Source organism: Falco cherrug, assembly GCF_023634085.1.
Source record: "Falco cherrug isolate bFalChe1 chromosome W unlocalized genomic scaffold, bFalChe1.pri SUPER_W_unloc_1, whole genome shotgun sequence".
NCBI lineage: Eukaryota > Metazoa > Chordata > Aves > Falconiformes > Falconidae > Falco > Falco cherrug.
Window position 1 is genome coordinate 12,756,576 of NW_026599288.1, and position 24,489 is coordinate 12,781,064.

At 39.8% G+C, this 24,489-nt stretch overlaps 1 protein-coding gene across 1 annotated transcript; it reads right to left on the reverse strand.

Moving 5' to 3' along the window:
• Positions 1-905: 905 nt before the first annotated feature.
• Positions 906-24,032, reverse strand: LOC102057264 (vacuolar protein-sorting-associated protein 36). Its single transcript, XM_055700266.1, is given in 17 exon segments — positions 906-3,031; positions 3,115-3,143; positions 3,145-3,192; positions 5,682-5,766; positions 6,228-6,292; positions 6,850-6,915; positions 7,769-7,903; positions 8,309-8,386; positions 8,497-8,529; positions 11,818-11,904; positions 14,379-14,432; positions 14,435-14,470; positions 15,936-16,050; positions 17,946-18,016; positions 21,435-21,503; positions 22,736-22,873; positions 24,015-24,032. Coding segments are annotated over 17 exon segments (1,221 nt in total). The 3' UTR covers positions 906-2,937.
• Positions 24,033-24,489: the final 457 nt, after the last annotated feature.

Genomic DNA, 24,489 nt, shown 5'->3' on the forward strand with positions numbered 1-24,489 from the left:
ATATTAGATCCATATTTCCATAGGCTGAATAGAATTTTCCTGAAAACAAAGGCAAAGGAGAAATGGACAAGAGGTACAGATTCCTGAGCAGCACTCTTTTCCTGTCAGAGGTATAAAAAAGCCTGTGTTTTCAAATGAAAAACAGAATCATTATTTAAGACCACTCCATAAAAAAACCCAAGCATTTTTTGAACTGACCTCTGATACAAACTTCTGTTTGAAGGACTGTACAATTGGGCAGCCCTGGCAAAATGAGATAGTGATTTTTTTGTATCATGATACAAATATTCTAGGAACAATCAAAACATGAAAGGTTCGTATAGGCATCTACTGTATTAAACTAGAATGATCTGTGAGGTTTTCCTCTCCTAGAATCCTGCTTCAATAGATTTTTTTTCGGGTAGTATCAATGGAAACGGGGCTGGGCAATGGCACTTTAGGACAGTGTGATGTACTACCATGACACCACAGACCTGTAAACATGTCACTCCCTCTGTTCGCCCAACAGCTGGCTCCAAGTGTGGCACCAGATACATGACTTCTGTTGTCTTTCAGGTTGGAAAATACATTTCAACGTGTCAAAGACCTTGCCAGCGCTAGCACAGGGTATGTGCTTGGCTCAGACTCGAACTAGTTTCCTCATCAAACTGGTGCTTGTGTAGGTATCTACAGTTCTGCGATTCTGGCTGGGGTGGGTCACAGGCTACTCAACGGAACCACGGCATTCTAATTACATTTAATTTTTCCCTTTAATCAAAACTACCTTGGCACCCTTTTAGCTACAAAAGGAGAAAGCAAAAATATGATGCACTTTAAAAACCTGCCCCACAGAACCACAAGATTTTGATGTGTAAAGATTTTAAAGCCGGCCAAAACATTTAGGAAGAAAAAAACCAGAGAACAGCCTATTTAAGAAAATCTTTTAATTTTTATTACTTTCTAGTAGTCATTTTCCCATGTTATGTTTAAATTCTAAACCAGCTATACAATTTACCCTATAGATTTCTTCCCTGTAGAAAAAAAAAAAAAAGTCAAACAAAAATCTTGGAAAAGAAAAGCTCAAGAAGGTACCATCATTCTAAACAGGTTGTATCATTATTTCTTAAAATGAAAAGCTCAGGGTTGGAGCAACCGAGGTTGGGAATTGACACTTGGCATTTCCTTTCTCATTTTATTCTTTCTGCAGAAGACATGCCCCCTTGTGGAGAGAGGTTCTGGCCCATAAACCACTGGTCTCCCTTGACATCAGGTAGAAGAAAGAGTTGTCACAAACCAGCTTTTTGCTTCTGAATTTCTCACTTTTCAGTCCCTCCTTAGATGTGTGATGCTTAGCATACCTCGCATAGATCTCTTCTGTGGGTTGTGGGAAGGATGAAGAAAAGCTGCAAGCCATATGACTCCTGACGAGATGACACTAGATGGTTAACACAGTAAGAATAGTGTGAACCAGTTCCTTCAGCTGTGCCAAATACATTAGGCTTAGCACCTTCATGAAACAGAGGAAAGCTGCCCTAAAGAAAGCACCGCTCTTGACAAGGATAAGAGGACACAATTCCTTGGACCTAAACGAGCATCTTACAAACCATAAGCATCATCACTGTAGGGTTCTCTGCACTGAACTCCTTATTAAATTTGTCTAAGCTATGGTAACACCTAAACAGTTCTGAAAGTATTTTCAAGCTCTTAAAAGCTTTTTCTCCTTTTTTGTAGTGTCGATTTGGCCATTACAACCACAATGCCATAATCTATGTGTTATCCTTGTCCATATCTTGACTGAATTTTGTTATTTATTAAAACTGGTGACTTCAAAACGCCAAAAATTTTAAGTGATGTGGATCATAAACATCCACTTACTGTTATTACCATGACAACAGATCTTCAAGTAACGTAACTACTCCACTGGAGTTATGAAAACTGAGACTATCAAATTGTATTCAGTGTGAACACAGGGTGAGGAATACCAAACAATATGATACCTTGTGACTATTAAACACAGGGTGATAGTCTTCTTCCCTTCAATACTGAAAGCAGATTAATTTTCACACACGAGATATAAGCTAACAAACAGTCTCTCCAAAACAGGTAACAGGCTGTTACAAACAAATGATCTTTCATTAGAAGTACAGGATAAAACACAAGCACATTAAAGCACAGAGTTTGGTAGAGTGATAAGAGGGTATTCCACTCTGCTACATGAAGAGAGGACAGAGAAAGGGCACCTGAAGTACAACATAATGAGACAGGAAGGAAGATGGCAAGGAAAGAGAAGAGAGGAAGTCTGCGCTAACAATGCTTCTATCTGAGATATTAGCATAAGACATAACAAAACAAACACTGTGATTTCTAGATTCACATGACATACATTTTTCTCTTCTGCAGCAGGTTCTTTCTGTCTCAAAGTACAAGAACTCCAAGATTCTCTCTTAGGAAACTGCTCCTTGCTTCAGGGAGAAGGGGTTACTCTACCCTGGGTTTGTTCCTTATACTTCAGTACACACCAAAGTCACTTTTCTTATCACTATGGATACATCTGTCTGCTTTGTTGCTCTAGACATAAGCAAATTGAAATTGGAGTATGCAGTAATCTGTCTTCTGGGTGCTGACCCCCATGGCAGACTACAGAGATAGTCTCTCCACTTTCACTTGTGTGGAATCTTCATCTGACTTCTCTTGAAATTAAAAATGACAGAACACGCCAAATAAAACCTGAAACATGAGCTAGCCAGCTTGAGACAATTAGCAAACTTCTTAGTGATTCCTACTTCCATTCAGTTCCATGTAAGAGGGTTCAGCACTTGAAATACCCGAGAACTGTAAAGCATTGCGATGTTCATCACTGTTGCAGTTGACTAACAAAATTAAAATTTTAAAGTCATTTGTTGGAAGGGTTCTGCTCCCTTGTTCAACTGTTACATAGTAAATTGTACACAAATGACATTAGCTTTGCGTCAGAAATAAATTTGGGTAGAATCTCAAGCCCTCCACTGAATCATCTCTGCAAAGATGGCCCATCTTTTCAGCAAGAAGCAGCCTAGAGAAAGCAAAAGAAGACGTGCTGTATTACTTGAGGACAACATGGTAACAGAGGTACTAAACACAACAATTATTACTTACCTTTCTTTGGCTAAGAGAACAGACATCCCCCACCAGCTTAGCAAACTCGTCAGCTGTGAGGGAACCCTTTTCAGACACCTATCAAAAAACAAATACACAAATAAACAAACTACAGCATTAAAAGAAAAATGACATTCTCTTAGCTAGTGAATCAGGGTTAGCCTTGTGAAGTGATAAATTGGTAGCAAATCCCTTGTGAAAACAACTAGTTTGTTTGCATTTTTAAAAAGTACAAATAATTATGGGTATTTGCCCTTAAAAATACCTCTTCTCTGTCCTGGGAAAACTGCCAAATATAAAAAAGGAATGTAGAAAAGACTCAAATTGCAAAAAAAATAATCACATGGTACCCTCTCCTTTGGATTTTTTTTAAAAGATGCCTTGGGACAAAGAGAACAGAAAAATCAGAATAGCTCAGGTACAGTATACTGTCACAATCAGTATTTACACAGCTCAGCTATACTAAGTGATTCGGCAAACTTCAAGTGATTCAAGTGAAGCCTAAATGAGGAAATAAAAGACCTGTTAAGGGCAGGTCATCGATTTAGAGATTTAAGTTGTCTCAGATGGAAGTAGAGAATTTGAGTTTAATGAGATTTAAAATATCCCCACTGTCTATAGAAAAATCCCCACACCTTAGTACTCTACCCTATATTATGGCATACTAGAGGGATCAGTAAAAGCCACCATCACATTCAGCTGACACAAAAGATAGGTTCAGTCTTGGGACTCAAAACTTTGGCCCCATTGTCTCACCCACGCTAGTTAATACATGCTAAAATGAAACCTCACAGGCTGGACATGCGGATGCTTAAAATATTAGATATGCAGTCTAGACTTATTATTGCCTTGAATTTCCCAGATAAACATGTTTTATTGCCCTAAAAATTATTAATTCTTCCATTTCTCCATTGCTTCAGATTCAAGCAAACTTGTAAATCCAGACATGGTTCCCATTTCCTGCTTCCCACGTAACTGGGTAGGGAGGGGTCTATTCTGCATCATTCTCAGCTGTAGTATTTTTATGGAAACTCAGATTAAGCTAGTCCTAACTTGAGATTCTATAAAGCTAAGTGATCAAATCTGAGTAATGGAAGTCAGCTATAGAATCTAATATGCATATGGGTGATTAATTATCTTTCCTTCCCAAACCACTACTCTCATCAGGGGTGACTTTGGGATGCTTTGACTTCCATCTCATTTCCTGTCTTCACCAGCCTTTCAAAACATCTCTCTCCTGTTTGAAAGACTGGTGACTTCCTTTCACCACTTCTCAGAGGTTTCATGTTACCGTACATTACACATTAAGTACAGGGTGCTTTTGGCCACAATTCTGATCTCATCTTCCCTCTCCCGTACAGGTTAGCCTTCATCATTCAAAGCCTTTCCTTTACGTATTTCTATGGAGTCAGTGTCTCATATTATGAAAATAATAATAATAAAAAAAAAAGGCGTTTCAATAATAAATCCACCATCTGTTGCTTTTTGCAGTTGACCTCATTTGTTATCAAGAAAATGTTTTTCCTTTCCTTTCAAAGAGATAAGCCCTTTACTGAAGGCAACAAATTAATTAGAAACCAAAAATAATCAGAAAAAAACCCCTAAAACAAACTAGGTATTTTTCTGTAAATATGAGAAAATAAACTGAAAGGATTAACATATATTGAAAAATTTAAGCATTTTAGTTTTGATGATTTAGGATGGAATCTTTTAGATGGCTACATACATTTCTCTTATCTAAAAATCTTTTTGATGAGAGAAAGCTATACGGTAACAATCACGCAAAACGCACTGAAGAGCCTACCTCATTTATCAAGGGAGAAGGTGCCTGTGATAGCTCTACTTCTTCCTGACTGCCCAAGTCACAGTCCTCTTTGATGTTTAACTTTGGGTACACTGAATCAGCCTTTATTCAACTTTATGAACAACAAAAAAATCACATCCCGCTGAAAGAGACACAGGAATATGCATCAAGCAATAGGATAGCAGGACTTTAAAGACCCAGAGGTAGTAAGACCATGAAGGTTTACCACACTGAGCAATTTATACTATTTTTTTCCCTGATGAAGCTAGCCTATGTGCACTAGTCTCCAACTGAATGCTCTTTACAGTGGCAAACTCAGTAGATGTTACACATACAATGTGCTATTTTATGAAATAAACCCAAACTAAACAACTGCCTATATCAATATTTCAGAGCTACTTTCACCGCCTTCAAGCACGTTGTGTACAGTGTCTGAAGTCCACTTCTGTTAAATTAAGTGCTTAATACATGCCATGAATTTCATTCTGCAGAGCAAAAGATTTGGAGGAAGGTTGAAGGTTAATGAAGTTTGAAAAGAGAGGAAGTGATTTATTCCTTAAGGAGAATGCAATGACTAAGATGTGCCTGCGTAGCACTTTGAAGATGAAAAGTGCTATTTAAGTATTACTGTTAGAAGACTGGAAGTGGAGTATTTTGTATTTCAAAACCTCAAAAGGAAATCCTGTACCTCAAGTTTTTATACCTAATGTGTTTAAATTCCCCTAGCATGGTCAGAACACTGAAGGAAATGAAGTACACTTACTGTCTCCAAAGCAGAAGCTACCATTTCCTCTTCATTATGAGACTGGAGTTCAATCACCATCACACCACTGTCAAATATCCGAAGCCTACAATCAAAAGAGAGTCTAAGTAACTGAAAACTCTGTACACGTCACCTATGGTCACATTTCTGATGCATTCACACCTAAAACCACATTACAAAAGGAAAAAAAAACAAACCCCAAACAAAAGCTCTGTAAAATGAATATTAAAAGCATCTTCAAAATCTGAAGACTGAAAAGAATGGGGCATATGTCTGAGTTTAGTTAAACTTTTCCCAGTATGAAAAAAAACCAACCTGTATTGGAAGTGAAAACAATGCTGTCTTCCTAGCAAAGTGAACCATTGTTAAAAATTCATATTTTAATGTAGAGTGGATATTGGTGCTTACAGCAGCATCCTTTAAGCAAAGGATGACTTTGCTTAAAAAGCGAGAAAATCTACTGCAGGTAAAAATATTAAGTCTTCCAAACACCATGGTCTGACTTGCGAGTGCCAGGTTTAATAAATACATCTGTAAAACTCTTACCTTATTGGTAATTTCAGTGACTCCAGCATCTTACAAGCATTTACTAAATCTTCCGGTGACAGCAACTACTAAAATAGTAAAATAGATTTATTTCACAGCTTGCATTTTAAGTATACAACATAACACCAAAACAAACAGTTTTAATAACTACAGCTATAAAACACACCAGGCTATACAATATTGTTAATTTCTTTCTATTTTGCAGCCTACTTTCATTGGCTTCTATGCTCCTTTCTGTTTCCTTACTATGTGTTCTGTAATAACCCTTCTTGCCCTGTTTACAGAAAAAATTGATGTAATTTGTTTAAAAAAACCCAAATTCACCATTCTTTAGTATTCTCTGTCCTTTCAGTTTTCTTTCCAGATAAGGATGAATTTTCCCTTTTATATGGTATTACAAAAAGAAGCATACATTAAAACAACTTGTAGAGCATACATAAACATTGCATGGAAGAAGGAGAAAGAATATAGGTAAGCCCCACATTTTAATAAAGGGCTGATCAGTTCATGCTGTTAAGACAAGTAGAGTGAGCAATTGGGAGGGAACTTTTTACACTTTTTCTTTAATTACCTTATCACTGAAGTACACTTTATAAAATATTTAATTAAACCAATTTCTCACCTCTAATCCTCATACACGATTTACCAGACAGTATACTTCTGTAAGTGACATGATCCCTCCTCGCTCCTGTGTTAAGCACAAGACTGGTAAGAGAAATAGCATTTATCTAGTAAACACGGTATCTTTACTTGCATTTGAGTGATTAAACAGGTAAAACAGAGGAGCTAAATGATGGGCCTTAATGAAAGAAACTACCCAGGCAATACCATATATTTCTAGCACGAGAGGCAAGTTGTAACATCTTTCACCAATCATTTTAAAATGCAAACCACTGATACTACATCCAAAGACTGAATTACTTTGATTTTAAAGCAGAGAATAAGTCACAGGAACAAGAAATTTCAATATATTAAATCTACCACATCAACTTGTTTTAGTAGACACATAGCCCTTATAAGTTGCAACATGAAATCTTTTTGGTGAGAATCTTGAATTCTCTAACAGCTTCAGACACACTAGAATATATTACCAAGGAGGGATAGTCTGTGTAATAACTCTGTGTTGTATTTGCAAAATGCATAATTTTAAGGCAGTTTAAAGACTACTTATATTTTTAAAGTCATGTGTTGTTTCACTCTTTCTTTAAAAAAATAATATTCTGCAGCAAGGGATGAATACAGGGCTGTTCAAATGGAAGGAAGACTGCTCGTATGATTTTCTAAGTATCGCTGATATTTTGCGGATTAGAAGTTGAGATGCTATTACTCCAAAGAAAAATTCTTACTTCTTTTAAACTTTCTTAATTCAGGAAGAATATATATATATATATATATATATATTTTCTTTCCATAAACACTGAATGTGAAGCTATGCTGCCAAATCTGAGACTTTAAAAACAGGCACAGTGCTACAGCCAAACACATTTACGTCAAAATTCAGCAACGCATGGAAAATCTTGGTGCAAAATTAGGTGCTTTACCTCTAATGGTGTCTGGAGTATTCCAGCTAGTTGCTTCGCCAGCTGCATGTGGTAATGTGTACCAGATCCATGTGTTTCCCTGGTAACTGGATTAGCTATACCCATACTCAGCAGACAGGACTTGAACCTAATAGTCTAAACAAATAAATTTAGAAGTACATCAGCTAGTGAATGATTCTGGTTTTGAAAAAACTTTTATTTTATTACTATGCGACAGTTTTGGTGAATAAATCCATTCAGTTTACTACCGATAAAAGTCAATTACTATCAAAGAGAAGGCAAGACTTAATACAATTCAATTTTGACTAGCAGAGGTCAAAAATACAAAAATTCACACGAAGGCAGTAAAATCTGCTTTTAAGAAAGGGTCAAAAGAAAAGCTAATGCTAAACAAGTAAGTCACTTTTACTTTATGTAGGCACTAAAACACAAAAACACCCAACCATGAAGTGTTCCTTATTAAATTACATGTATTAAATGGATAGCTTTTTGCTTTGCATAGGAACATTTCTGTTGACTTTAAAAACAAAATTCATTTACCTCATCCTCAGTGATGTCACCTTGTTTTTCTTTAATCTTATTGGCTATTGACTTGGATAACTCCACCATTTCCTTAGCCTATCAAGAAAGACACACAGATAAGTCAACTTTCAGCTCCACAGAGAAAAGCATGCTTAAAACTGAGAATACAAGTGTAAGTCAACTTGGATAAGTGACACATGCCATACCTTCTCCATTAGTTTGCTAAGATCCTCAAAAGCCTGAAACAAAAAGACACCGCAGATCGGTACAATTACAGCATCAAGCTTCATGGGTACAGTGAGCTGCCTTTGTCCACCTACCCAAGCTTTTCTAAGAGCTGCTATCCCTTTAGATCAGTATGTTACAATGTCACACATTATATATAATTGGTTGATATATCTGTTTTATACCAGGTCTTAAAAATCAAAATTACGCAATCCATAAACAAGAATGAAGAAAAGAATCAATCAATCGCACACTTTACTAGTATGTGAACACTAGTTCAATATGAAGTCCATACAATAGGAAGGAACAACAAGACACCAAGGCCCACAAAAGATTAAACTGTCCTAGTTTATTATGCTCTCCTAAAAGCTGGGGAAAGGTTTCTTGGTGGTGATGGTAGTTTTTTTCCAACAGTTAACCCTCACTCAAGGAGATCTATTGTATCTGGCCAGCAGCAAGACTACTTTAAACCTACAGAAGTACTCCTCCTGACAAGACAATTTTACTTTAATCAGTAGATGTTATGAAGTTCTAAGCAACAGCCATTTCAAATAAGCAAGGAAGAAAGTATGTTTTTCACATGTATGTTTAACTGACAAGACAAAACCTCTGAAAATGTGTGGCAATTTCTCTTCATTTAAGTATTGCATACATAGGACCAGTGGTGCTAGCATAATAAACAAAAACCAGTTAAGAAAACGAATGAAATAAGATCCACAAGATAAGTGATCAGATTTCAATAAGTTAAGATAAAAACTAGACAGAAAGCATCCTCTGAAAACTCTAGTTGTTGGACCTAAAACCCAAAATAAATACTAGATAAAGGGAAAAAATTATTTTTACAAAACATTTATTTTCTTGTCTAAGAAACTGTTAATTTTGTTTCAAAAAAACCCAAAGAAGTAATATACTGGGCATCCACCACAGGACCATAATTATATCAAGCCTATTAAGCTCAGTAAACTGCTAAAGTCTCAAATACAACAACTCTACAACAACTTACAAAGGGCATTTTTAGGCTTAAATAAAACATACTTCAAAAAATGCTGAGCATATACTGAAATGCAAAAGTTTTAGTAACGATAACCAACTAGCATTAAAAAAAATCATGTACAAAAAAAGTTAGCAACCATATTAACACAACTATATTAAAAAGCAACTACCATTTCTCCCACCCTCAGCAACACATATTCAGCCTTCTCGCCCACATCTCTCAAATACATGACAACATGCCCAGGTGGTCAACCTTTTCAAACAACCTTTTTTGAACAACTGGTGTGAGAAAAATTCCTGAAACTTTGCAGCTAAAGCTTGTCTGACAGCAGCACCCAACCCCTCCAGCCACAAATAAAGAAGGTTGTTCAGTTAAGAGTATGTCAAATGACCCTCTAGATATGTCTCGCCTAGGCTTCTAGCCATTGCTTCTGTCTGCTTCCTAGCTTGTCCTGCCTAATCCCCCACTAGAAAGACACCTTAAAAGAATTTGCATAGGAAGACCTAACTGTTCCCACCTACACTTAGGTGCCTTACTTAGAAGCTTATTGGTCTGAGATTCAATGTGCAGAGACAGAGATGCCTCCAGGAAGGGACAGGGTTTGCTTTTCATCAGAACCCTTCCTAATGGTGCCAGTGTTTGTCCACTGACTGGAGAAGTCTAGCTTCTTAACACTTGGTACCTAGGTTAGGTATCCAAAATTAAGTGGGACAAAGCTAGGTCCAAGGTGAGAAAAGATAATATACTAGTGTATAACAATAATCTACCGCTATCAGAACAAAAGCTTCTCTTTGGAATATTTCTTCTTACTTCTTATTCTGCCAAATTCAATAATTTAAAATAGATTTCCTAATCTATAGTGTAAATCAAAGACCTCCTACTGTATTTGTATGATATCAACAAAAAGTTTTCTAACAAGGCTTTTCCCAGCTTATTTCTAATCTCTATAGCCTGCATGAAAACATCATTCATCAAAAGAACCCTTGATTTAGCTAAATAAACAGCATGCTGTGTCTAACTCCTCTGCCTGACTCACCAAGGGCAGGCCTGGAAACAAAGGGGAATGTGCACACACCTAACAGGAACTTCCTCAGATAAACAAAAGGCTAAAGAACTGGATTCTTATCAGCAGTGAACAGCAGATGCAGGAAGCCTTTTCCTGGAAGCCAGGGCACCATTTTTTAAATTAAGTCATTTATAACATTTACAGCTAGAGGAAGGCAGGATTTTACAAGCCATGGGTTTCCTTTGTTCATACAACACGTATAAACAGATTCATTTTACTCTCTGACAAAGCTGCTGAAGGAAAAAATAACCAGACAATACCTTTTGAACTATATACACAAGCATGTAACCACAATACCTTTTGAACTACACACAGAACTTCATTCATTACATTCCTTATAAATAGAAAGGAAAAATTTTAATGCTACCAGTATCTGAAACAGTAGGCAGCCTGCAAAGGTACTATAATTTTCTTAGGTACTAGAGCAGTGAATGTCTTTTTTTATTGTGCCACACTGAATTCCACAGAGCTTTGTCACAAAAATGAAATCTGTTGCATGTAGTTTATAAGTACTTCTGTATTAATCTCTACTACCAAGACAGAACCAAACTATTTTTGAGGCTACTGTTCCCAGGTATATATGAAGAAATTAATTGCCTCTGTTGTCCATCAGTATTGAGATCTGAAATTCAACTATTGTGCTGTTTCTGGGGAAAAGGATGGTCTCCATCTAGCCCAGGTATTTTGCAAAGATACTTGTAAAATCTTGCTGATGCTTGGACTGCAGAACATTCTACTGTAATTATAAGCCTAAATCTTAACATTTAAAAACTGAGTAAGATTAAAATCTAACTTTACCAGTTACATGCAGACACTTAGATCAGCATATTATCCTTAATATATATTACATTTTCAACTGAAATTAAAATTAGCTGTAAAAAAATGAAGGACCTCCCCCCACGCCCAAAATTGTAATAGTCTACTTCTACAGATGCCTTTGTGTTCTGCTTCCCCTGATCAGAAGTCACTGAACTCTAATTTCTAATTCTACTAAAGTTAATTTCATAAATACACACCGTTAGTTTCAAAGAACAGTCTTCTTGAAAGGAACTGTTTAAATTAAGTACCTTTACATATATTGAAAAGCCAGTTAAACACAGTAAATAACCGTAAATTATACACTCGTAAATGAATTCAGACTTCACAACAAAAACAATAAATAGTCTCAGCTGCCCCTAAAAGAACGTGTGAATGAATGTAAATGGCTCAGGTGGTTGACCTTGAAACATCAGTAGTATTTACCTCGGAAATGTTTTTGTCAGTCTCTTTTCTTTTTTCCTCTAATTTCCTTTCGATCCCTACAATTCCTACAGCCCTTATTCTTCCTGCCTGCAAAAGAAAATAATGAAAGGAATCAAAATAGGAAATGCTAAATTTTCTCATCCGCCTCACTGTGAAAAACTTTACATTAGATGACAGGAAACATTCCCCCAAAGAGCTGGAATCACACATACAATATTTCATGTATTTCTTGAAAGTATTTTTTAAACCAGTGTAATAAAATAAAAAGTAAGCATGAAGCACGTATGAATTTGCTGTAGTAGACAGATAAGATTACTATATTGAAGCTATTAATTATGAAGATGCTTAATAGCCTGATCCAGACTGTGCATGCCAGCTCATCTCAATTAGAGCCTCTGAGTCCATGTGAACATCTATACTAGAGCTGTGCAAATGCGTGAGTGTATCTGAACAGGATTACCTCAAGAAATCTACCCTGAAGAAACATAGCCACAGAAACACAATGCGAAGTGCAGTCTAATTTACCTTGCTGAGAAGTATCAGAAGGGAGGTGATGGTGAACCTTTCATTTGATACCAAATGTGTTTTCAAAAGACTGGTACCTAAGCGGCAGTGGTGCCAGCCCTCAAATCTCTGACTGCAAAGCTTAGCACTGGTGTTAACAATTTGCTATGACTCAGAATTAAGAACAGGAGGTAAGACATTTTCATTGATTCTTGATGCAGGGTACAGGCTTTGCCATTAATCCAAATGCAGCAATGTTTATAGGTACTACATTTACAAAGGAAGACATGTGATCTGACACGGAACAATCTTTAAATCATCCTATTTCATTCATATAGTACTATATGTTCAATATATTCATATATTCAACACATTCATATGCAGAAACAATATCTACATATTTATCACAGAATGGTCTGGGTTGGAACAGACCTCTGGAGATCATCTAGTCCAACTCCTTGCTAAAGCAGGTTCACTAGTGCAAGTTGCACAGAATCACATCCAGGTGGGCTTTGAATGTCTCCAGAGATGGAGACTCCACAACCACTCTTGGGCAACCTCTTCCAGTGCTCTGTCACCCTCAAAGTATTTTTTTCCTCATATTCAGATGGAACTTCTTATGTTGCAGTTTGTGCCTGTTGCCCCCTTGTCCTGTTGCTGGGCACCACTAAAAAGAGCCTGGCCCCATCCTCCTGACACCTGCCCTTAAGATGTTTGTAGACATTGATAAGGTCCCCTCTCAGTCTTCTCTAGGCTAAACAGGTCCAGCTTTCTCAGACTTTCCTCATCAGAGAGATGCTCCATCCCCCGAATCACCTTTGTAGCCCTTTGCTGGACCCTCTCCAGTATTTCCCTGTCTTGCTTGAACTGGGGAGCCCAGCACTGGACACAGCACTCCAGATGCGGCCTCACCAGGGCAGAAGCAGAGGGGCAGGAGAACCTCCCTCCACCTGCTGGCCACGCTTCTCCTAATGCACCCCAGGGTCCCACTGGCCTTCCTGACCACCAGGGCACGCTGCTGGCTCACAGGCAACTCGCTGTCCACGAGCACTCCCAGGTCCTTCTCCGCAGAGCTGCCTTCCAGCAGGTCAGCCTCAGCCTGTACTGGTGCACGGGGTTGTTCCTCCCCAGGTGCAGGACCTTACACTTGCCTTTGTTGAACTTCATGAGGTTCCTCTCTGCCCAGCTCTTCAGCCTGTCCAGGTCTTGCTGAATGGCAGCACAGACTTCTGGTGCATCAGCCACTCCATCCAGTTTTGTATCATCAGCAACTTGCTGATGGTACACTCTGTCCCTTCATCCAGGTCATTGGTGGATAAGTCAAACAGGACTGGACCCAGCACTGACCCCTGGGGAGCACCGCTGGCTACAGGCCTCCTGCTGGACTCTGCACCGACGATCACAACCCCGAGCTCTGCATTCAGCCAGACCTCAGCCCACCTCACTGTCCGCTCACCTAACCCACACTGCCTGAGCTTAACTATAAGGATGTTATGGGAGACAGTGTTATCAGTTTATAACCCAGAAGTATGCAGACAGATAAAGAAGGTAATCTAACATATGACAAAGAGATTCTCCATAACAGCTGTCCATTTAGCATACACATTTAAATCAAACATATAAAGGTTCCAAAGAGTTATATAAATTACATGTTATATATTTGACTTCCAGCCACAAAAGTAAAACAGGAAAGAAAGCACAATTCAGACCAAAAATCTTTCAGCTTCATTAGATCTCTCATGCTGAATTAATATTTGCATAATTGTGTATGTGCGCATGTGTGTGTGTCTGACTATATAAAAAAAACGGAGCTAATTATCAACTATTCCAGTCTAAACACACTCAAGAAAGAGAGGCCATAGTGTTCTGTATCAGGTGAAAACTGTAAAGGAGAAACTAATTTATGCCAGTGAAGAAATAGGCAAAGTAAAGCTGAATTCCCACATGTGCCCATGGTGTTGGTTAGAGAGGCATGCCAGATGCAGTAGATTGGAACAGCAAGAAATGGAAACAAGAGATTATTACATACAGATTCCGCTCAGAAGCTCTGCACGTACCTGTGGATCCTTGTTAACCTGAATGGTCTGACCAGTGGGCATGTTCTCCCATCTCTCCTATGTGTGATTTCTTCTGATAGCCATCTATAGAACTGCAAACATTAAAGAGTGACAAGAGAGGTTTCATAAACCGTGCAGAGTACCTCTGGGTATTTTTAGCATCTTGGTGGTAGACGAAAGAAGCTTCAATGTAAGGACAAAGCACAGGAACACCTACACATCCACAGTACAACATTACCTGAATTTCTTAATGTCCAATTTTCAAAAATATATACATTAGAGAAGGAGCCATGTAGTTACTAATTAAACCTGCATGATTACTTTTATTGTAAAATATTTTTTTCAGATATTCAAAAGGTTCCAAAACATGCTAAAGTTAAAAATGTCAAGGTTTGCTTTTAAAGGAGGGAAAGTTGAACAATCCAATTACTATTGAACTGTTAATTGAACAATATAAAGATGACCACACAGATCAATTACACTTATTTGTTTATTGCTAATACCAGAAGCTTGCATTAGTTAATTAGTTAACAGTAGTTAACACTAAGTGTATCCCACTGACCAAAATCCAGAAAGAAAACCTATTCCATTGTTAGAGCGCAGAGTTTGCAGGAAGGCATTCTGAAGTCATAAAGAAAAAAATCTGGAGTGTAATTGATATGCTAGGTAAACAGTAAATATAGTAAGTTTGATTTTCAGACACTAACGTTAACATTAAAATAAATAATGTTATAATTAGGCAAAACAGCTATACAATTATAACTAGGCATAAATCTACACTCGTTCTAAGCTGGAAACAGCTCACAAAGAAATGAAAGTGAGTCTGATCAAGCAATGCATTTATAAGCCAGTTATAAATAAGTCAAGTTGAAAACCAGATTTTCTGCAGTGAACAGATACAGCTTTTTTCATTGTTCAAAGTTAAAGTTCTCAGTTTCTTCAAATGAGAATCTTATACTGTGAAATTTCTTTACAGAGTGCAATTTCTTTGGTTTTTAGGATAAGCCTTCTTTTAAAAATATATTATGGTTTTTTAGAATGTTCAAAGCCTTTGAGATTTGGTGTAGGTAAAAAAAAAAAAAAGATTTACAAAAAATAAAATGAAACAAAGCTCCAAGGCGTCAAAAAGTCAGCAATAAAACTAAAAGAGATGATTAGGAAGGAGTAAGTTGCTTGATTCAGGTTCAGTAGAAGGCTAGCTACAAAGAAACATATTTTACTCTGTTAAGCATTTAACAGATTTCAGACATATGATTTCAGAAAACCCTATGTTCAATTTAAAATACTAAAAAAGGAAGTATAAGATTATATTAAAACTACTAAAATAAGGACAAAGCTTAATAATGCCTCTTGGATTTTTGAAACTCCATTTGTATTATTTAACCAAAGTACAGAACCCTGAAGGCTCACAGTGTTTGTCTTCAAAAAGGATGTATTGAAAAAGCTCCACCTCAAAAGTAACATGGAAAGATCATGGAAAATTATCACTAATGCAGCAAGAGGGGAAAAGCATGTCCAAAGATCTGATGTACTGGGCTTGCATGGTACAAAACTCACCTCAATCTGCCCATGTTCTTTGAAAGAAAGTTTGATGTAGGAATATTTGCTGCTTTGGAATGGACCAGGCTCTTTGTTTGAAGAAGCAGGATGAAGATGAACTACTATTTTGGCACTAAGAAAAAGTTATAGAAAAGAGGTAGCTTTCTGTAATAGCTAAAAAAAATTGTTTCTACAAAGTTTATCATCTAATCAAAACCTCTATTAAATTTATCTCACATAAGAGCTTAAATACATCAAATAATGTTTTATGTTTGTATATAAATATTTAAGTATTTTGACTCAGTATTATAGTAGATCTTGCATAAAAAGTACTAGAAACGCTAAAACACCAACATCTCACAAATTTAAAATGTACCCACTGCCAATTCTTAAGAAATAAACATAACAAATTTTAACATTTCAAGCAATAATTTCTAAAAAAATCTTTTAGTTAAGATTAATCATCAAATAGTCATTTGATTTGGCTTTTGACTTGCAATAACTACTGCCAAAATACACTATCTTTGTAACAGGAAAACAAAAGGTCTCAGTATTATGTTTAATCTGTCCCACTTGTATATGTCACTTGTGAACACTGTATGTGAATTTGTCCAAAACCAACATTCAAAGTTAGCACACATGGAAATTAAAATCTAAAATGACACCTACCACCAAAGCAAACTCTGAGATAGCATTATTTTAGGAACATAACAAACTGCAATCACATTATAACTGCAAGTCCACCATTATAATTTCACTTTACTGATACTTTTTTCATGGGTCTTTATATAGGTGACTTCTCAAGCATTAGTGACTTACCTGATTTATTCTGGACACCTCAGCACATTACCTTACCCATCTGACTACAGGCTGCAAGCAGATGTCAACTATATATATATATATTTCTCCAGTTAATATTTTTCTCTTCTTATTATGAAACTTTGAATCACAGAATCATAGGCTCATTTAGGTTGGAAAAGACCTTTAAGATCATCAGGTCTTCCAAGTCCACCACTAAACTATGTCCATATGTGCCACATCTACATGTCTTTTAAATAACTCCAGGGATGGTGATTCCACCACGTCCCTGAGCCGCCTGTTCAAATACCTGACAAACCTTTTCAATGAAGAAATTTTTCCTAATATCCAACCTAAACCTCCCCTGGTGCAACTTGAGGCCATTTCCTCTCATCCTTTCACTTCTTACTTGGGAGAAGAGACCGACCTCCACCTGCTTACAACCTCCTCTCAGGCAGTTCTAGAGAGTGATAAGGTCTCCCCTGAGCCTCCTTTTCCCCAGGTTGAACAGCCCCAGTTCCCTCAGCTGCTCCTCACCAGACTTGTGCTCCAGACCCTTCACCAGCTCCAGCACCTCAGTGTCTTTCTTGTAGCGAGGGGCCCAAAACTGAGTAGATGTGGTCTCACTAGTGCCGAGTACAGGGAGACAATCGCTGCCCTTGCCCTGCTGGCCACATGGTTTCTGATACAAGCCAGGATGCCATTGGCCTTCTTGGCCACCTGGACACACTGATGGCTTTATACGCTTATACACTTCTTCATACACAAACCATACTGAATTAGTTATTCAAGTGAGGGAAACACTTGAGTTCCTTCTAATCACTGCTAGCATTTCCATGCTCAAAATCAATCATATTTGGTCATAAAAAATATATATAATAAAGGATTTGGCAGAGTTTCTATCCCTAACCAGTTCTGTGGCACAAAAGACTAAAAGTAGCTTTCAAATTTAGATTCAGCAAAATCACTGTTGTCATTTATGACTAATGAAATTAAAATGGCAAGTTACAATGCATACTTGTTTAGTGATTACAAGATTTAACAAATCATATCAAACGCTGCTTTGTCATGACTCTCTTACACACTTGACCTCAAGTGAGGAAAGCAGGTCCTTGTGGCTGTCAATCTTAGATTACAAATGGAATCTACCATGAATTAATATATAAACTTGGGTACCTCATATAACATGCATGTGCAAACTATCCATCTGAAAAAAGACTATCACCTTACCTTTTTCCTATCCCAGCTGCCTGCTCTTCAGTAAAGACGATCTGAGACAGAGGTATAGCAATGCAGCACTCCTGGAATAATCAATGCAAGCACAAGTGAAATTGAAGCCATATACTGACTATTCATTCTCTAAAACCAAGTGTTCTCTTTCCTTATTTCACAAACAGTATGGATCTCTACAGGTGCTGCCTGAGGCACTCCATATGAAATACAACAGTAACAATCAAAACAATCTATTAAAGAGAAATGTAAGTAGAAAACTAATAGAAAGTTGCAACTGAGCTCTAGTTAATAAAAAAAAAAACCACAAATGTGTCACTAAAATTTCCACACTACTGCAGCGTATCCCTGTAGGTGCACAATACTCATAGATTCTTAACATTTTTGAATTGATGTTACTTTGGGAGCTAAAACAATATCCAAAGGCATCAGTCTTTTAAGTGTTGAACATCTACAAAATTAGAATATCCCTGAGTGGAATATTAATTTCTCCATCTATCCCATACCCACGGACTTAATCCAGAAGTTGATGGCTGCATCTCAACACACATTTATTGGACTGTGCTTTAGACAAAACAAAGTGGAGCAAGAAACAAGACTATAGCCATCTGTGGGAGACTAACCTACCCAAGATAAACTCTTAGTCTATGTATTTGAGACATAAATTGCTCAAGGGAGTGAGTGATTCAACGTATCTAATTAGGTGCTGGTCTTGTTTTGGTGAATATCCTTCGGTGAAGTCTTTTGCACAATAGCTTGGTGATTGACATAGTCACCCAGAATACAGGAAACACAGGTTACATTCCCTCTTGGAACCTCTCTCTTCCATCTGCCATGAGGGTGTGCCTAGCACCAGGTTACAGTGAACACTGTTAGGGGGCCCTCTCAATCCCTACTACCAAAATTGTTCCTCTTTGCATGGAATAATTAAATACTCATTAAATTGGAGATTAGGAAAGTATACATGCAGGAACTCTTGACTGATCAGTAAACCTCTCACTGGGAAAAAGCATGGACTGCATTTCCTGTTCTAAAAACTCTTTATACAAGCTATCTAGATTCTTCTGTGGCTCCAGATTCTACAGCCATTACATACTGTAAAACACCCACATAGCTCTGAACGCTTTAAAGACAGGCAAAATGATACTTCTGTTAAAAAATGTTTTTGAAAATTACAAGAGTCCAACTATATATAATATGTACACTTCCAAGATGATTAACTGATTTAGTTCACAGCTAGAAAGTTATGGACTTATTGTAAGCACAAGGAGTTAGAATCACTCCTTCCTGGTGAGAGAAGCAAGAGGAAGGGATACAAAAAGACAGATGTGTTAAAAATGCTGTGAGTTTATTTGGATACTTTTTTCCTAACATCTCATGCTCACATTATGCACGATTTTGTGATTTAAAATGTACAAATCTAGCTATCTAACCAACTTAAAAGAATCAATATTTTTTCCTTTGATAATCACTGTATTTTCTAAACTGTTCAACTACAGATGGTACGTAACAACAGCAGCTATAAAATACAGCTGTCTGGTTTTGTAAAAAGGTTTGCTATGTTAACCTAACGATAACTGCCCAATTTATTATTAAAGTTTGCTGACACAATAAAGGGGATTTTCTCTACAAGTTTATTCTAGTAAACTAGCTAAGGTTTCTAAGGCTGATGTTATATCACAGCTGAGCTTAGTCAACAACTCACCATGAAAATAAAAGGGCACTGTGCTCCCCATGTTTCAGTCCTCAGAGCTTGAAAAATAATCAGCTTTATTTACCACACGAACAAAGTTACTTATATTTACATCCCCCCTAATCAGAACTGGCTAATTTTTGCCAATTTCCTAGCCACATGTACCTGTCCCTTCTGTTAATCAAGCCTGGAACTTGTCAGAATCTTTGCCGAGTTCAATTAATTTGCTAAACTAAAACTATTTTTATTATTCTCCAAGGTTCTCCTCTGCTGATTTAGCAAATCAAATGATCTTGGAAGAGTACAAAAAGCCATGTGGCCCAGGAGCACAGGGGGAAGTCAAGGAAAAGAGACATGTGTCATCCTTTTGTTGGGAAGGAGAGAATACGGATGTGGACAGTTGTAAGACTTGCTGAAGTCATAATGCTTAATGTCACTCCAAGCAAGCAAAAAGGCCAAGTCAGATCAGAAGCAATGCCTGTTGCAGTACATGCCCATCTCTCAAAAAGAGATGCTGATGAAGAAAAAAGGATTAACACTGTCAGTTTAGCAGTTAAATTATCTCACACTGCCTGTGCGCATAAAAAGCTAATTTATACAGAATAGTTCATGGTCTGGACAATCAACCCCTGACTTGTTTAACAGTAACCCCACCCTGGGGACCAGCTCTCAAAACATTTTTAAAAATGTGTATTAAAAATAGTTCTGCTGTTCCTGCAAACAATCCCTGAAGAAAAAATACATTGCTTTTCCAAACTAAGAACATCCTTGGTGACCTTACCTTCTTCAGAAGGCTCTTAGTAGCTCCCTGCTTTGGAGCAAGGATGTGGTATTTGGTAGGGAACAGCCTTTCGGTACGAGAGGTGCTTCAGCTATCCTTGCACAAAATTAGTCCAGTGGAATATAATTCACCTTTGAGAAGTTGTCACCTGAACATGCTCTGTCTAAACTTTGGTTTCCAGGGGTAAGTTTCTAAAAGACTGTGTCCAAAACAAGCATTAATCCAAATTGGTTCTGAGGAGGACTTCTTCAGTTGCAGCTGTACATTGGTGCATGCTGTCACACTCTATACCTAGAGCTTCGTATGTGTTTGTAGTCTTTCTCGCTCACTTCTAGCCTGCAGTCTCTGGCTGTGGCTTAATGGTACAAAGCATTCAGCAGCAGTCTCACTACAGTGTAGTTCTGACATTGCCACTTAACCTCTGAGTCAATTCTCCATAGCAGTACAGACAAATGTTCTGGCTTATTGAAGAGATTGTTGAGCACAGGAATAGGCAGTTGGGAGGGTAAGACCAGTACAAAATAACACTGCCACCAAACACATTCTGTTATCAAATCATGGTCTGGAACTATATGGTGGGAGCAGAAGACAGGGGAACTTGGACTTGAAAATAATGAAGAAGAAAAGGCCTTTCTAGACAAGGAGCATGGGTGAGAAGTTCACATTTTGATCTGCCTGACACATTCAACTTCAGTCTCAAACCCAGTGTTTTTTAGTGCATGATACCAGACTCTTTTCTCCTTTGTGTTTGTGCTGTAGAAAAGGAAAATTTATATGATTAATGCCCATCCCTGCTTATCTCTGCATAATTATTTTATTAAAGCAGAAACAGGTAAAAGAACATTTCTGTCCGTTATTTTCTCTCCACTATGAGGCAAAAAATGGACTATATTTGTAAAACAAAACACACAAAGGAAAACACCCATCTCCTCTCCATGTGCAGTCTTTTCATTGCAAGCTACCCGTTATGGAATTTACAATTGAACAACATAAAAGATACAAAAGTGGGACTTACATGATTCTTCTGATCCCTCCGGATTAGTCTGTGCGTGCTAAGCAGTAATACTCCACTATCAAATTTAACCTAGACAGGAAAAATAAAAGAGATCAACAACAAATTTGACCAGTAAGTTGCATAAATACTGATCTTGGACACATTACATGTTACCACAACATAGCAATCAAATTCAACAAGCCAGTATTTTAAGAAAACTTCTCCCACTCCCCCTAAAAACACAATAAATGAAGTTTAGGAAACAATGGAGAAAATTAGTATAAAAGGATTAGATGGATATACACAAAGTTCCTTTTTCAACTGTATAAACTTTCCCCCAGGAAATCCTGAAGGATCCTCCCTCCATATGCTGTGCAAGATACACAAACATTCTTAATATCCTATTTTAAACATGGCTATTGGCTTTGGAACACTATTTGCTGACAAGGAAAGTAAAAGTTATGCAAAAAAAGCAAAGCACCCTGATAAGAATATACTGTGCACAGTCTGAAATCTTCTGGCCTATCACACGGAAGCATTGCTTCTATCCATTTTACTGTTGAAAACTTCTTCACTTATCAGACAGCAATCAGCATGTGGAAAACCTGTGTTAGCAAATTGCTTCCTACTTGCAAAACTTGAGGCACGTTTTTTTCACAGCTTTTTATGAGGGTATGCAACTACTGCGGCATGGAAAAATGAAGAGCTCAAGAGTCAGCCCAGCAGCAAGGCGAAGCGGTAAGTGTGCAGGCTCAGATCCGAGCAGAGGGCAAGGGGGCAGCCTTCACGACCAGAGCCAGAGTATTTTACAACTACCAGAAAGACTCAGGTGTGAGTTGTATGACACGGCCTGTGTGTGACACCCAAGGCGAGAAGCACTGCTTGCGGCACCGAGCGACAGGGGTGCGCTGAGCCTCCGGGACGGGCAGGGACAGCCCAGGCCATGGACATCAGGTTTCACCACAGTGACACCGGCTACACGCGCCCTACGGGCAGCCCAACCTTCCACCATGTGGCACACACCGTCCCAGACTTTCCTCGGTCCCGCAAGGCCCGGATCTCCTCCCCAACAAGCTTCTCACTGGGCCAAACCCTGCCCGACCCCGGGGCGAAGCGTACTCCGCCCCCCTCTGCCGTGACCGATGCTCCGCCTGCAGCCCAGGCCCCTTCACAACCCGCGTCGCCCCACCTCGCCCGGTACCACCCGTCCCCCGCCGTCCCCCTCGGCTGAGGCCCACGGCCGCGCCTCTTCCCCCCCTGCCCTGCACCGGCCCACCGGGCCCCACTGCGCCGCCAGGCCCCGCGCAGGCCGCGCCCGCCACCTTCTCCTCCCCGTCGCAGAGGCGCACGCCGCGCTGCTGGACCACCAGCGTCTCCCCCAGCTCCAGCAACCCGCTGGTCCACACGAACCTGTCCGTGGCGGGCGCGCAGCTCCCTCCCCTCCCTCCCTCCCTCCCTCCCTAGCTGCCGCCGGCAGACCAGGCCGCGGCCGCCACTCCCAGCCCGCAGCCGCCGGGCGAGCAGACACCATCCCCGCCCACACCGCGCATCACCCTCTAGCGGCGGGCGGAGGAACGGCCGCCATCTTCCCGCCACGGCCGGGGGCGCACGCCCCAGCATGCACCCCCTTCCGGCCCCGCCGCCGCACCGGGCGCGGTCGGCCCCGTCCTCCCGCCCGCCATTGGCCAGTTCAAGTCCCGCGCCCGGCCCAATCAGGGAGGCGCTGCGCGGCGGGTGATTCAAGGGGCCCTCGCAGCCTCTCCTATGGCGGCGAGCTCCGCTCCCTAGCTCTCAGCCAGTCGCAGGTCTGAGCTGGCCTTCCGAGGTAAGGCGGCGGGACGGGCACCGGCGCACGGAGCCCCGAGGGGCCGTGGAAGCGAGGCGCTGGCTGCCGGAGCTGTCTGTCGTTAGCCGCCCCGCGTAGTCCCGAGCAAGGCCGCGGCGGGTGAGGGAGGGGCCGGTGGACGAGGTGAGCTGGCCGCGCCCGTCGGGAAGCGGGAGGCGAGGGCAAGCGCCTCCGGTGGGGTGGGAGGCTGAGCAGGTCTCGGTAGCGGCGCCCGCTGTCGTGGGCTTGACCGGTGCGAGCGGGCCTATGAGACTCCACCTTCCCTTGGCAGGGCTGGGGCTCTCCCCCCGCCCCTGGGCAGGGCTTCTGGCGGGAAGGGCGCCCTTCGTGATAACGAGTTGCTTAAGAGCATCCTATTGAAACAAGGAAATGCTTTGATCTAGATCTGGACTCTTCTGTTTGTTACTTTCTGACCGGTTTGGTTCGTGCAAGCTAAACGAACTGAATTGCTTTGATGGGGCTTTGCCGTTTGGAGCTGGCAAGACCTGAGTTTCTAGAGCAGAGGGTGCTTGGGGGGCTCCAGGACGCAGCACCTCTTTGCAAGTACACTCGCGGGTGGGCCAGCTGGTGCATGCCTCTGCAGAGCAGGTGACACACACTGCCTCTTGAGCTTCCTTCGGCGTGGGATTTGGACAGCTGTGCTAAAAAAGCACTATATCCTGAACGAAACAGCGCTGCAGCAAGCCTAAGTCTCGATCCATTCTGCTGGCTGGCTGTTTCAGGCTTTGGCGTGTCAGTGTTGAGGAAGAACTTGCCTTTTTCAGCTCTCCCATGCTAGGAGGAGGTTCTGAGGACAATTACCCCGTTTTGTGGGTTGACAACTTTTTACCACATAGAGTGTGCAATCAAGTGCTTAATTCTTTCAGGATTAATGTTCAGGTCCTCAAAAGCAATCATGTTTTAGCAATTTGTACAGTGTGAACTTCAGTAATATAGAAATACCTCAGTGTTGAGGGACCATGTTGATGAGCCTTGTGGGGATTTCTGAAGTGTGAATAAAGAACAAGGGGCAAGACAAAATATGAAAGATAAAGAGCACATGCAAAGAAATTAAAAAGGGGACTCAAGCCTGCTTAGGAGGAGGCCAAAGTCAGGTTTTATGCGAGTTCATTGAAGGCTTCCACAGCTGAATGAGCTTGTCTGTGATGGAGGATGGTGCAATGCCATGAGTTCCTGAATATGATAAAGGAATTGTTGTTCTGAGTCGAAGATAAGGCTTTAACTTTATGC